This window comes from Salvelinus alpinus, chromosome 13, assembly GCF_045679555.1.
Source record: "Salvelinus alpinus chromosome 13, SLU_Salpinus.1, whole genome shotgun sequence".
Taxonomy (NCBI): Eukaryota; Metazoa; Chordata; class Actinopteri; order Salmoniformes; family Salmonidae; genus Salvelinus; species Salvelinus alpinus.
This window is the reverse complement of record NC_092098.1, coordinates 17,287,830-17,303,094: the sequence shown is the minus strand read 5'-3', so window position 1 is coordinate 17,303,094 and position 15,265 is coordinate 17,287,830. Positions and strand designations below refer to the sequence as shown.

At 39.2% G+C, this 15,265-nt stretch overlaps 2 protein-coding genes and 1 pseudogene across 4 annotated transcripts in view; 1 reads left to right on the top strand and 2 right to left on the bottom strand.

Annotated features, from left to right (window-relative positions):
- LOC139537217 (glycine receptor subunit alpha-2-like) overlaps window positions 1-3,662 on the top strand; it is a 30,804-nt gene extending 27,142 nt beyond the window's left edge. Inside the window, exons 4-5 of one of the 3 annotated variants that reach the window (XR_011667484.1) lie at window positions 61-1,056; window positions 2,543-2,563. Coding sequence is in view for 1 of the 3 variants with exons in the window: in XM_071338291.1 (XP_071194392.1) it covers window positions 946-1,056; window positions 2,543-2,812 (381 nt within the window). In the remaining 2 variants the exon portion in view is untranslated. Of the gene's footprint in view, window positions 1-60; window positions 1,058-2,542 lie in introns of those variants that run through there. The other 2 variants (XM_071338291.1, XR_011667485.1) reach the window with 2 other exon arrangements.
- Window positions 3,663-4,439: 777 nt separating this feature from the next.
- On the bottom strand, window positions 4,440-6,374 carry LOC139537216 (large ribosomal subunit protein eL42). Its single transcript, XM_071338290.1, has 5 exons — window positions 6,122-6,374; window positions 5,688-5,793; window positions 5,030-5,097; window positions 4,713-4,835; window positions 4,440-4,507 (listed from the first exon to the last, which is right to left on the bottom strand). The coding sequence occupies exons 1-5, from the start codon at window positions 6,122-6,124 to the stop codon at window positions 4,487-4,489; spliced, it is 321 nt and encodes a 106-aa protein (XP_071194391.1). The 5' UTR covers window positions 6,125-6,374; the 3' UTR covers window positions 4,440-4,486.
- A 4,892-nt stretch (window positions 6,375-11,266) lies between these two features.
- On the bottom strand, window positions 11,267-13,636 carry LOC139536704 (dystrophin-related protein 2-like; annotated as a pseudogene).
- Window positions 13,637-15,265: the final 1,629 nt, after the last annotated feature.

Below are 15,265 nucleotides of genomic sequence, written 5' to 3'. Positions count from 1 at the left end.
ACTCTAAATTTTAACTACCTAAATCCTGTGTAGCACCTAGTATTTGCATTGGTCTTACAGATATTACATGCATTCTGGTGTACTAGCGTGCTTATCCTCCCACTTGGATGGCGCTTCCGGAAGCCTTAAAATGAGGACCAGGTTGTCAGAATGGGTAATGTACTATGTAAGTTCACCTCAAAATACACTTTATTGTAAACAGCTAAATCCTGTATCACATTGTATCACATTACATTGTACTTATGGATTTATCCTCTCACTTGGATGGCAAGGAGGTTCAGGTTGTCATAATGGGTAATGTACACAAGTTGTATTTATATATACAGTTGAAGTCGGAAGTTTACATTAACCTTAGCCAAATACAATTAAACTCAGTTTTTCACAATTCCTGACATTAAATCCTAGTAAAATTCCCTGTCTTAGGTCAGTTAGGATCACCTCAGCGGACACCCAGTGCACAAAAGATTATAGTCCCTGTGACAGTTATCACTAAATGCGATGCAGCAGGGAAGAAACGAAACACTAAATAGGTGAATTTAGTAGAAACTTGCCCATTTGTAACAAGCATGGTAACAAGCATTTGTTGTTACACCTCTGTAATTACAGACCGCAATTACCACCAGTTACATGTTATTACAATTAACTACAATACTTAGTGTAATTACACTGTAATAAGGACGCCTTAAAATGAAGCATTACTCAAATTATCTATCTTTCCCTGACACTTGCATCTATATCAGTTCCAGGGACCAGGTAGCCTACTGTTTCTCCTAGTTCTCCTGTTATTTTGAGATCTTTACACTCAGTTGGTATGTCGGACTTTATTAAATGTACAACATTTGAAAAATGAATGTAAATCAGTAATGTGTCACTGCATGTTGTTTAGATTGAATCACAGTATTCATGTATGCTTGCTAGACCTCCATGTTGCTCTGGGTTTATTAGCAGAGAAGTGGAAGTGGGGAGAGCAGCCAAGTGAAAGGTAACAACTTGCCAGGCAATAACTCCTCCCAGGGGACCCTGCCTGGCCCTCAGCAGTGCAGCGTCTGTGCCAGGGTAAAAAAAACTACATTTCTCATGCTGGCTGGAGTTTAGTTTAATGGGGTATTCCACTGTTTGTTCACTTAGAAAAACAAAATGGTAGTGCCTTCAGAAAGTATTGACACCTGTTGACTTTTTCCACATTGTGTTACAGCCTGAGTTTAAATTGAGATTGTGTCACTGATCTACACACAATACCCCATAATATCAGTGGAATTGTTTTTAGATATGTTTACAAATTAATAAATGAAAAGATTAATGTCTTGAGTCAATAAGTATTCAACCCTTGTGGCTAGCCTAAATACATTCAGGAGTACAAATGTGCTTAAGTCACAAGTTGCATGGGCTCAATGACTACCCCATCTCTGTACCCCACAAAAACACTTATCTGTAAGGTCCTGCAGTCAAGCAATGCATTTCAAGCACAGAGTCAACCACAAAGACCAGGGAGGTTTTTCAATGGTTTGCAAAAAGGGCACTTTTTGGTAGATGGGTAAAGAAAAAAGCAGACATTGAATATCCCTTTGAGCATTAATTACACTTTGGATGCTGTATCAATACACCCAGTCACTACAGAGATACATGCGCCCTTCCTTCGGGGATTTCATCATAAGGCCAATGGTGATTTTAAGACAGTTTAATGGCTGGGTCAACAACATTGTAGTTACTCCACAATACTAACATAAATAGAGTGAAAAGAAGGCCTGTACAGTAGGCACTAAAGTAAAACTGAAAATGTACTTTTTGTTCTGAATAGCAAGAATTGTGTTTGGGGCAAATCCAACAACACTGAGTACCACTCTTCATATTTTCAAACGTGGTGGCTGCATTATGTTATGGTTATACTTTTCTTTAGCAAGGACTAGGGAGTTATTTTTATACAAATAAATGGAATAGAGAAGCACAGGAAAAATCCTTGAATGTTGACTGGTTCTGACTAGCCTAGTTTATAAAGTTTAGGTTTGAAAATCTATGGCAAGAATTAAGTGGCTGTCTAGCAATGATCAACAACTAACTTGACAGAGCTTGAAGTATTGAAAAATTGTACAATCCCAGTGAGCAAAGCCCTTAGACTTACCTAGAAAAGGTCACAGCTGTATTCGCTGCCACAAGTTATTCTAACATGTATTGACTCGGTGAGGTTGAATATTTATCTAAGACATTTTATTTTCCATTAATAAAAAAATAAAAAATCCAAGTTGAGTATTGTGTAGATTGTTGACAAATTGCAATCAAATATTTTTTTCTATCACACTTTAAATGTGGAAAAAGTCGAGGGTTGTGAATACTTTCTGAAGGCACTGTAGATCTCATTTAGTGTTAAGGTTGTCTATTTAACCTCGTAATGTATTTATCACAAAATCCAATTCTTACAAAGACCTTGTTGACTTTGCAAGACTTGAATCATAATCCAGTATGCAGCAAGTAATGTGGAGAAAATATTGCAGGTTATGACTGAGGGTGACAGACATTTGGCCCTTTTCCTTTTGTTCTTTCTTAGGAGCAGGAGCTGGTGGAGCAGAGCCAGGCCTATTTTCTCCATAGTTATGGAGTAGCAGGCGATGCACCACCAGAGATGGATGCCCCAATCTTTCAGGCCTTACCTCATGGGTTCCCACTGTATGACATCCGCAGGCAGTTTGTAGATCGGGCAAAAAGGATCGACACCATATCTAGGGCTGTGTTCCCTCTGAGTTTCCTCTGCTTCAATGTTTTCTATTGGCTCACCTACAAAGTGCTGCGGAATGAAGCCATCCGAGCTACTCTGTGACAAACCAACACGAGGACTGAATTACAGCACTAAAAACCAATACGGAGTTGAACCTAGTCTTCCACAGAACACTTTTACAGACAATGTCAAATCCATTCGCTGTGCCAATGGAAAAATAATTGACTGCATGTCCAGTTCCATTCATTTTTTCACTAAAGTTAGCAAACCTGATGTAGTCCAAGTGTCATCCTTAAGGGGGCAATCTGCAGTTTATACAATAACAAAGTTTCACCCCACCACTGATTTGGTAAACAACCATGGGATTGGGCTGGAGAAATATAACCACTCAAATGTGTAGACCGCTCTGGATGCAATTAATGACCCTCCATGAAACTTAAGAATGTTTTTAGGCTAGTGCTTTAAGAATCAAATGTGTAGATATAAATTAAGTCCAAACGCATATTGCCCCTTTAACTTTCTATTTTTTACAATTCCAGTGGAATGCACTAATTAGCACAAATATTGTAGTCCTTGTACTATGGACACTTAATGTCACCCTCATGGAGCAAGCACAAGCCCAGATATTGAGGCAGGACTGCATGGAAATGTTGGATTCCCCTCCTCCCCGGAATTGTATTTTGTACTCGTTTCTGGCAAATTGTTAATAAATACAAATGATTTCAACCTAATATGGAATACTATGTAATGGGACAGTACTATTGGTACATGAATCAACAGAAGTGAATGCTGGACATTTTGAATTGTCTAGTTAGGCGATGTCCTTCGTTAATTGTCAGCCTTTTCTTTATGCACCTTGTCTTGGATGTTTTTTTAAATGTCAATGGCTAGCGTAAAAATGAATAATTTGTTTAAATATAAAACCATGGCTGTTGTCACCACTACAAATTCATGCAGATGTCTCAATGTTTCTAAGCTTGCTTCCATTGAGGATTTTTTTTACAAGTCAGTGAATGAAAACATACATAAGAGGGGAATGAAAGTTCAGGATGAAGCGTACATCTTCCCGAGTCAGTGTAAAATCCACAACTATTCCATTAGAAACACTGAATAATACATAGGCATTATCTAGTTTGTTTTCCTTCACAAGTATTTAACAACTAGAAACATTCTGCCCCCTAGCAAGATAACTATGTAGCAATTTGCTTCACACCATTGAAAGTCAATTCGGGCGAAGGTATCATCACCAAGCTTCACTAGACACATATATTGCTACAATGTATCTTTTTGGGCAGCCTGACCAAATTTCACAGAAATGTGAGTTATAGATCAGTCACTCATTCTCATTGAAAGCAGGTCTAAGAAGCAGTAGATCAGTTTTATGTGTGCTATTTCTATGCTTCCCGATCTTAAGTGTCATTTTGCGTCTTATTTTCAGTTTTCTATACCAGCTTCAAACAGCTGAAAATACAATATTTTAGGTTATGGAAAACATATTTCAGTTATGGTACAATGATTCTCTACACAATTACTGCTTGATTTGTCAAAATGAAATTAGGCAAACTATTCGAATTTTAGCAACTAGGAAATGGTAGCGTAATTTCTGCATATTGCACCTTTAATGTGTAACTACATGTGCCAGACAACTCAAGATCCCTTATCTGATTGGTTCCAATGTTTCAACGCATAAAGGTTTATTAACTGACAGTAAATACAGTACAAGTTCAAGTACAGTTAGAGTACATATTTTATTGATAAGTGACCCAAGAAAAGAGCTCAAAACTGGATGACCTGGCCCTGAAAGATTGAGAAAAAAAGACATAAGAAATTGGTATTTCAGATTGCTGCAAAGAGATTCAAATCACCACCCATTAACTCAATTTCATTAACACCACCGTCTGCCTACTGCCTTATTTCCAAACAATGCTCTTGTTTGCCATTAGGCTTCGAGTAGAAGCCAAGGTTGCTGGCTCTCAAAACCGAGGAGAACCAGTATGCTTACCTTTCTCTTCTTGTCTCCTCCCAGTTCAAAGTGTTTGCATCTCTTGATGGGCACCATTCTCTTTTGCCGACAGTTGGGCTCCACACACTCCAGCCTCAAAACGATCTTCTTTGTAGTTTTAGCCTGCAGGAGAAATCACAAGGGTTTGAGCAAGTAACATAAAAAGATGGAAATGATGTGTTTTGACTAGTAGACTGAGTATTGACATGGAACCTAAAACCGAAGACAGTGGCAATTTGCAAACAAACATGTCCCATCGGTAGGAGGGGAAGACAATGTGAATTTATAAATCTTTTCCCATTATGATTCTTCCATACCTTCTTCCTGAAAATAGGCTTGGTCTGGCCACCATAACCAGATTGCTTTCTGTCATATCTCCTTTTGCCTGAAAGACAGTTACCTGATAAATGCATGCCAAGGTAGATACCACACATAATACATGTTCAAGCAGACAAGAAAGAGAAGTAACTTTAGACCAAAGATTTTTTATAACTAAACCAAGATAGACCACAGCCTGTCGTTTCCAATGGGAACAAATTAGTCATATCATGTAAGGAGGGCAGAGCCAAGCACGTGCTAGCGAGATCCTACTGGCCGTTTCTAGCATGTATCTGCATATATCCGTTAGGGACTGCCTGCCCTGAGGTGCATGTGCAATAACTCAATTTACCTTTGCACTTCTAAATAACAAGTTTTTTTTTTTTTTTTACTTTGGCAAAAGGTAAAGTCCACAAAATGTAGTCGACTCTGTTTATAACAGATTATAGTTGTGGGAACAGATAACTATTGAAGTCAAATGTTTCATGGATGAGAATTTCAGAATGTCAGCCAAAATCCATCTCCTCCCACTGGGCTTCCTCTCAGTACCATATTTGTTAGTGAGTGGAAACAAAATTCGGATGATTCACATTTATACATCCGGTGAAATATCTGTCTCGTTGCTCTATTTGTGGTTAGACTCTATAGCAAACTTACCCTGTGCATACAGAGAATCCTTCCCCTTCTTGTACTGGGTAACTTTGTGAGTTTGATGTTTCTTACATTTCTTGCAGTAAGTCCTGCGGGTCTTCGGTACGTTTACCTAGATAAGTGATACAAAAATAAGTAAATGACTGTACCAAAGATACCATAGTTAAGGCTTCTCTTCGATGTAACATTTGCCCCGTTGCGTTCTAGCAATTTCAGTAACGTTAGCTTAACCACATTGCATTGGAAGTGTTTGCTTAGCTAACGTTCGCTAGCTAATTCCTGTTAATACGCTCTAGGGCCACAACCAACTGGCTCGTATGAAACGGGAGGGAGAACAATAGTTGCAAACACATTATCTCCTACATACAATATAAACTAGCTTAAATACATATTTTAAATAGTTGTGGGTTACAAATTAGCAATTGGTAGCGAAAACGTACCATGACTGCACACTCTTGATGCAGGAGGTCAAAGGAAGAAAAATAAGTCAGGAGACCGCATGTAGATGAAACCGGAAATGCGTGTGTGAGCTGCACAGAAGAGATCTGTGCAATACAATAGTGCCGTCCTGTGGATTAAGTCCGCCTAGCAGAAGAGAAAATCATTTCATGGAAAGTACTGGCACAGAGTTTCTAAAACCATACTAAACCATCTTTGTTACAGGTAAGTGATTTGTATGGCTGTTCTCAGTCCACAGATGTAAGAATGAAGAAATTACTTGTAAGCCTACATTGTGACAATGAAATCTGACTTTCATTTACTGAAACCAGTACTGAGAGACTAGAATATGTCATATTGACATGAATAACTGCATGTGGAAATTTACTATTGTGGAAAATAATTATGTTAGAAACATTGAATTATGAATTTATTAATTATTGAAAATGCAAAAAATATCAACATCATGAAATATTACGTCAACATAGAACATAGACAGACTGGCCTGATACCATAAAACAACACATCAGATTTCCATCCAGTAACGTTAGACTGATTTTGTAAAACAGGGTCATGATTCTCATCATTAGCCTGTTTATTCATTTCAATGTGTATTAACCCATTCATGCCAGGGTACGGTATTTAATACAATATCAAAATGCACCACTGAACAAATTATGTCTGGTGTTATTGCATGAAATTTGGTGTCAACATAGTACAAGTGTCTACACAGGCCACATTGAAATTTAAGATTGACAGTGGAAGTATGATAGATAATGACAATCAAAGTTGGGACTTTGAGACCATTTTTTAAAAATCATTAAAATGACTTCAGCATATGTATTTTAAAATACTTTTCAGAATGTATTTGTTTAAAAGCATATAGTATTGTTATTTGACCTGTGCCAAATATGATTCAACTCATTGTTGTTTGAACTACAGCTGTTTCTATATTTTACTATATTTAGTCTCTGGACACAAGGTACATTTTTTTTTAAATACACATTTCACAAATCAAGTGAAGTGAATACACGTTCAAATAATCAGATCTTAATAATTTGTGGTATATAGATTGTCCGGACCAATACACTGAGTGTACAAAACATTAGGAACACCTGCTCTTTCCATGACATAGACTGACCATGTGAATCCAGGTGAAAGCTATGTTCCCTTATTGATGACACCTGTTAAATACACTTTAATCAGTGGAGATAAAGGGGAGGTGACAGGCATTGAGACATGGATTGTGTATGTGTGCCATTCAGAGGGTGCTTTTGAATGGGGTATGGTAGTAGGTGGAAGGCGCACCGGTTTGAGTGTGTCAAGAATTTGGTTTTTCACGCTTAGTAGTTATCTGTGTGTATCAAGAATGGTCCACCACCCAAAGGACATCCAGACAACTTGACAGAACAGTGGGAAGCATTGGAGTCAACAGTGGCCAGCATCCCTGTTAAATGCTTTCGACACCTTGAAGAGTCCATGCCCCGACAAATTGAGGCTGTTCTGAGGGCAAAAGGGGGTGCAAGTCAATATTAGGAAGGTGTTTCTAATGTTTTGTACACTCAGTGTAGATTTCTCTTATTTCACTAATTTCTAGAACTTTGGCTACCAGCTTAGTGCACAACCTCCAGATGTTTTTTCAAGTTTGATGTGGTGTTTCCGGACGAAGAGATCAATGCTGCCTTTCCAGAGTTTGTATTTGACTGATCTCCTCGATTAACAAAAAATAAATGGGAGCATTTCCACAAGGAAAAGATTTAGCAGGGTAACACAGCTGCCATCTTGCTTTGATTTTTGGCTTTACTATAGCCTATTGGAAACAAGTTAGCCTACAGCATGAATTCCGTTACCATGAGACAAGGCATTAAACATGTATACTGTATATAACATGGCGGTAGAGATATGCTTCAAAGTAATAAACGGGTTACTTGAAAAAGTAACTAATATTACAATATTTAAAGACAGGAACTTATATTACTCCGTTACTCATGTAAGTAATATATTACACCCAACACTGGTCCTGAGTGACTGTTCTGTTTTTGGAACTCTGTTGTGTATCAGAAGCAACACTACCACCTGGGCCATGTTTCAGCAATAAATTAAGAATGTTACAGATAGAAATGCAATGATGAGAGCTGATGTGATTCCTAATGAGATTTCAAGGGGAGGGTTTAGTATTTACTAAATCTAGTCCAGGGGAGGGTCATGTAATTTCAATAATTCTACAGTTAGTACTGTAGTATTCTATAGTACACTTCAGAACACAACGTCCAGGAGGTGAGCCCACTCTACTACCACTAAGTAACAGTTTAGTTGGCACAACGTAAGACAGTCTCGTGTTCCAATTGTTTGTTTTAGTAGCGTGAATGGTTCATGTTCAAACCGAGGTGACATGGCCGTAATTACATAGGACACTTACCGGACCTCGGTAATCTTTTCACACTTTTGCATAAAAAAAAAAAATATATATATATATCGTTTGTACACACTAAAGAAAATCAATTACGGGTCAACATCTAAACATTGCTCCTAGCGTTGATCAAAGCTCCGAACCCTTATATTCTTGATCTGACTGAATTATATTAGCGCCTGCCTCTGCAAACGAGTGGGAATCATAAAGTGTTTTTTTCGTTATTTTCTCCTGCGTCGCCCAGATTTGACACTTGGATTTGCCTTTATAGCACCACATTCACCACTCGCTCAAACAGCTAACTCCACCCTCTCGTGGGACAAACCGAAAGCCTGAGATGTGAAACGAACTACCCCATTTTGGAGTCCGCTCAAGTTGGTAACTAGAGATGCTGCAGACAGTGTGTTTGCGAGATACTGGAAAAATGCCATCTTCAAACCGTCCCGCGACTCCTGACGTGTCTACATACAACCACCAAACAAACAAAAACCAGACTCAGAGAATGAGTGCAGAACTGGTAAATAGTAGCTTATAGATATGTCATGTCAGTCAGTCAGGTGGCTAGCTGCCGGTAGAGACGTATTGCAGTAACGTTGAAGGGCTCTGGCTAGTATTACTTCGCCAGCTAGAAGGATTAAGTAAGAAGTTAACGTTAAACGGAGCCTACCTCAGCAGGAGCCAAAAATATGCTTCTAAATTCTCATAATAACTTTGCTTTACAGTGTACGCTACTGAGACAAACAGTGATGTGGCGCTCAGTGCTGAGGCAGGCTGCAATGCATGCAGGAGGAAGAAGAGGAGACAGAGTGAGAGAAAGCAAGCAGAGAGGTTATTAATGTCGTTCCCAAATTTGTGGTACCCTGAGAAAATCTGCAATAATCTTATCAAACAAGTTAGGAATTTACTAAAATAAGATCTTTCAATATGAACATCTCCCCTGTAGGCCTACATTAAAATGCAAGCAATACTGTTCTAAAAATGTAATATGTTTTCGTTTAGTCACTTTTTAAAATTTATTTTACTAGGCAAGTCAGTTAAGAACAAATTCTTATTTTCAATGACATCCTAGGAACAGTGTTCAGGGGCAGAACGACCGATTTTTACCTTGTCAGCTCAGGGATTCAATCTTGCAACCTTCCAGTTACTAGTCCAACACTCTAACCACAGGCCACCTGCCGCCCAGACTTGACTTCTACTTGTCAGTGTGAATAATCATATTTCCCCCCTTTCAGGGATATAACATTAGAATTGTATAGCTAATAGGCTATGTGCTTGTAGAGCGACTGAGGTGAATTAACCTACAGCAGCCAAGGTGATAATGGCTGGGGTCATTTTGGCTTGTTTTTGCTGTTCTCCAAATAGCATTTTAAAGTTTTTTTATTTTATAGAAATGCATAAAGTGAGCTTCAACTTTCAGAAAATTTCCTGGGAGCCCCCTTCTGGACCTCACTAAAACTCAAACCCTGGTTACAGCCCATGAGAGGTGAAATGTAGAATAATTGAAGGAATGAATCCAAGCCTCACGCTTATAACCTATGGAAGGCGGGGCTTCCAGCGAGGTGCGGATTTCATTGGCCTTGTCTGGCGAGATTGTAGATGCTTCAACCGAAGTCACGAGAGAGCGACTCCCCATAGTATGTTGTACGGAAGTTGACTGAAAGGGAACTCAGTTCTCTCTGGTCTCTAACAGGCTGACCGCACCACTTGCGTCGCGTGTGATGCAAAATAAATGTAGAAATCTATGTTATTCAATTATTGCACCCACACTGCTTGTGCGCGCCAACGAGCGCCTGCGTTGCCAAGGGCTAAAATAGAAATCAGTTCTATTTCTGACGCAGATCGCGCTGCAAGTCCTGCCTCCCATCTCCTCATTAGTTTATAGAAGCAGGTACCCACGTGCCATCTCCTCATTGGTTATACCCACGTAGGTGACTGAAAGACGAACGAGGTCAGTGGCGGTAATGCACCTAATTTATGAAAATTGCCAATCGCAATATAAAGTCAAGAGAAGGAAAAGCCTAGAAGGAAGAGAGATGACTAGAAACAATTCAGTTGACCATTTTATGTGTGGATTAATTGGCAGAGTAGAGGACCTTGTGCATTTCAGGTAAAATAACAACTCAATGTTTATATCCCAGGACAAATTAGCTAGCAACAGCAAGCTAGCTAAATAGGACAAATTAGCTAGCAAGTGCAAGCTAACTAGCTAAATTGCCATAAATGTTTAATACTTTTCGACCTGTCCCCAAATTAATATAATTGGTTCAGAGTTTGTTTTGATATTTTAACCTGCGTGTCATGGTCGTGTTTGGTGTGGGGGGACAAAATAAATGTATGCACGATGGCGCACGCGCGCAGCCGGTTTGGGTTCCGTGTAAGGGAAAGACGTTCTTCAGTTGCTCTATGGCCTGTTGAAGGTGATGGAGCAGGGTGAGGCCGGTCATGCTTACACAGAGGGAAAACAAAGGCACGAGGGCTCCCTTTTAGACAGGCCCCTAATGCCTTTTGACAGTTAATCCTCATATCAAACTAGCATACTATGTTACCTGGGGGTTCTGTGTTGCTGGCTCCTGTGCTTAGCTGGCTCCCCAGCTGGTCTCTTTGTAACACCGATGATGGGGTTCCAGTTGATGCATTGCCCTTGGAATCCTCTCTCTCTAAACATATACTAATATGAGGAAATAAAAGGATGCACCTTCATGTGGATAGGACTGCATTCAAGGCATCCCCCTGTCTGCTATCCTCTGACTGGGACTCCCTGTTGTAGAATCTCCCTGAGCCGGTAGAGCTGGGACTCTAGCTCCTTGTTGGGGTACTCCAGGATCTGCATGCAGGTTTCCAGCCTGCCCTGATGGTACCTCAGGTCCCTGGCCCCAGCCAGCAAGGCCTGGTTCTGGTAGTCCTACTGCTCCACGGAGCCCACCCTCAGATGTGGTCAGGCCTGGCCTCAGCATGCTGCCACTCTAGATGTCAGTACTCCCCCTGCAGTACCTTGGGGGGGAATTACACTTTTTTCCCGGGGAACTTTGTGTTTTATGTCTACAACTGTGCTCTGATATTATGGCAGATCTAAGGTAAAACACTGCCTGAAGAAGACTCTTGTAGTACTCGAAACACGTTGCAGTTGTGCGTCCTGATGTAAACTATAGGCTGATTGGCTCCTACTTTATGTATATATTATTTGTAAATAGTTCACTAAAGTTTTCTGCATCGTACTGGCCGCCTACTTGTTTTCTTTCTTAGATCCGAGGTAAACCCATTATGATTAGATTCTCTGGGCCCGGTTTATCAAAAGTTATCTATCTGAATTCCGCCTATTGGATAGGATTAAATGCATAAAAATAGAATGATTCGAACGGGAGTCCCCATTAAAGTCAATGATTTGTCTGTTCTAATCATTCTGTTTCTATGCATTTAATCCTATCCGATAGGCAAAATCCAGATAGATAACCATTGAAAAACTGGGCCCTGATGCCAGAAATATTTTTATTTGGGTGTGATTGGACTGACTTTGGTACTCATAAGATGAAAAGGACATGAGGGTTCGTGACCTCTCACCTGTTCTCATTCTACAGCATGGCCAGTGTTTTCTGCAGCTCATCCTCGGTCTCACAGCCTGTATAACCCAGGTAATGGTCATAGGATGCCAGGGAGTCCTGATCCAGGCGGTCAAGATACTGATCCTCAACCAGAACAGAGGGAAGGACAGAATGAACTATGCGGACGTGAGGAAACCTGAGTGAAGCTAATCTAATGTTTTCTAACACAGTCTCATCTTGTCGTATCGTAAGAGCTTTATATGATAAACTCACAGGCTCTCAGTGAAGAAGGAGCAGTTCTGGTTCTCAATCTCAACGAGTAATCTCAACGAGTCTTGAACAGAAGCAGAGAGTAAAAACATAGTTCACTGTAAAATGAATGTGTCATGGGAGGGAATTCCAAGAAGTGCAAATCCAGCAGTCTTAACATTACAAAAGGGAAACCCTAGCTGTTGCTGCTAAGTCAGGTTTATGTGCTTTTCTGTAAACACTTTCTTTGTCAGAATTACATTTGTGCTTTCTTCACTCATTGCTTACATTTTATAAACATGATCTGGCAGAGAACGAGGACACGCCCGACCAAATGTTTTAATATGATTAAACCCAAACAAAGGAGTCACGCCACTCCACCATACTCATTAGTGGCATCATGTTCATCTGTGTGGAGAAGATTATTTCATAGAAAAGGCACATTGTGGGCAGTGCTGCTGAGGGAAGAATATAATGACAAAGACTGCATGCATGTATAATGTACAAATTAAAATGAAGGTGTTAGCCTACTACAGATAACTTTCCCCCCTGACATTTAAGTAAAGAAACTGACAGATGCGTGGCTGATCTAAGACTTGCTCTGTTGAAGTAAACATAACGGTGCCGGGGCTACCCTTTGCATGCAAGTAGTGTTCACTATGCACAGTCTGCTGATGTTAACCCAGTTAGTTCAAAGTATAGTCTGCAGGAGTCATTGCCTGATAAAAACTGGGTAATGAAGTTCTGCGGACCCTGCTGATTTTCAGCGTGCTCTCCTGTGCTGTCTGGTAGGGCTGGCTCACTTCTCTGAGCCTTATTCACAGCTGTGTTACAACTTATCAATACCCCTGGGGTGAAGCCTACTCAACTAGTGGGCAGCAGCAGGCGGGTGATGCTATAAAATTATTTCTTGACTCATACCTACAGGTATAGTGCTCAATTCTGGAGTGTGTGTCTGAGAGGGGAATCCTTGGGGACGAGCTGGACCTGACAGAAGCACAGAGATGTCTATCAAAATAAGGAGTGTCAATCTGTGCTGACAGTCTCTGGATGTTCCATCACATAAGACCTCCCAGGCTTTAGGACTAATTATCCTCACTCCCTGCCCCCAAGACAGGCTGTACATTTGAACTTGTAGACTTTCAAGTACCCTACCAGGTCTGATTTCATTACTACTAAAACAGAACCCAGGTGGTAAGTATAAAAAGCCAGTCCATTTAAAAAACTGGATGCCTCTTACACTTCAATGTTGTGATGCGAACTTCCTGGCGAAATGCATAGCACATAAAATAAAAAAGGTTTTACCAGATATTGTTCATCTTGATCAGACAGTTTTTTTTTTTACATGGACGATATATTGGAGATAATATACAACAATTACTTGAAACAATTGAACATTATGAAACATCAAATATACCAGGCCTGGTCTTCAAAGCAGATTTTGAAAAGGTGTTTGATAAAGTACGACTATAATTTATATATAAATGCCTGAATTACTTTAATTTAAGTGAATCTCAATTACAATGGGTTAAAGTTATGTACAGCAACCCCAGATGTAAAATAGTAAATAATGGTTACTTCTCAGAAAGTGTTGAGCTTTTAAGAGGAGTAAAACAAGGCTGTCCGTTGTCTCCAAATCTATTTATTATGGCCATTGAAACGCTAGCTATTAAAATTTGATCCAACAAGAACATCAAGGGGTTAGAAATCCAGGGGATAAAAACAAAAGTGTCAATGTATGCTGATGACTATAGTTTTTTCTTAAGTCCACAATCTGGATCCCTGCACAGTCTCATTGAAGATCTTGATCACTTTTCTAGCTTCTGGACTAAAACCTAATTATGACAAGTGTACCATATTACGTATTGGATCATTAAAAGACCGTGTTTACACTACCTTGTAGTCTACCAATAAAATGGGCGGATGGTGCAGTAGACATACTTGGTATTCACATCTCAAAAAATATAAATCAACTTATCACAATCAATTTCAATAGAAAGTTTGCAAAAATTGATAAGATTCTGCAACCGTGGAGAGGTAAATACTTGTCTATTTATGGAAAAATCACAATGATTAACTCTTTGGTCCTATCACAGTTTACTTACTTACTAATGGCACTGCCTACACCAGATGACAATTTTCTTTTATCATATGAGCAAAAAATATTTCTTTTTATTTGGAATGCTAAGCCAGACAAATTAAACGTGCCTATTTATATAATGAATAAGAGTTTGGGGGGCTAAAATGATTAAATATTAAAGCTTTAAACCTCTCACTAAAAGCTTCACTCATACATACATTATACTTAAACCTAAAATGGTTCTCCAGTAGATTTGTTCAAAAATTGCCTTTTTGTCTTTATACAGATTACAACTTCTAATTTCCGACTAATTGAAAATTACATTTTGTTTAAAGTATCATCTTAAACAAGCCATACAAAGCTGGTTACAATTTCTGTTTTATCCTCCAGAAAAGATAGAACAAATATTACAGCAAATGTTATGGTTAAACTCAAATATACTGCTTAATAAAACAACATTCTTTATGGATTTTTTATTTTAAAACTGTATTATATTTATTAATGATATTATGAATAGAAACGGTGGAGTTATGTCACATACAGTGGGGAGAACAAGTATTTGATACACTGCCGATTTTGCAGGTTTTCCTACTTACAAAGCATGTAGAGCTCTGTAATTTTTATCATAGGTACACTTCAACTGTGAGAGACGGAATCTAAAACAAAAATCCAGAAAATCACATTGTATGATTTTTAAATAATTAATTTGCATTTTATTGCAAAAAAAGGTTTTCATCTTTAGCTTACAATCTGTGGATACTAAAGCACACACATCCCTGAGTCGATCGTCTTTTCAGTTTGCTGCAGCTAGCGACTGGAACGAGCTGCAACAAACACTCAAACGGGACAGTTTTATCTTAATCTCCTC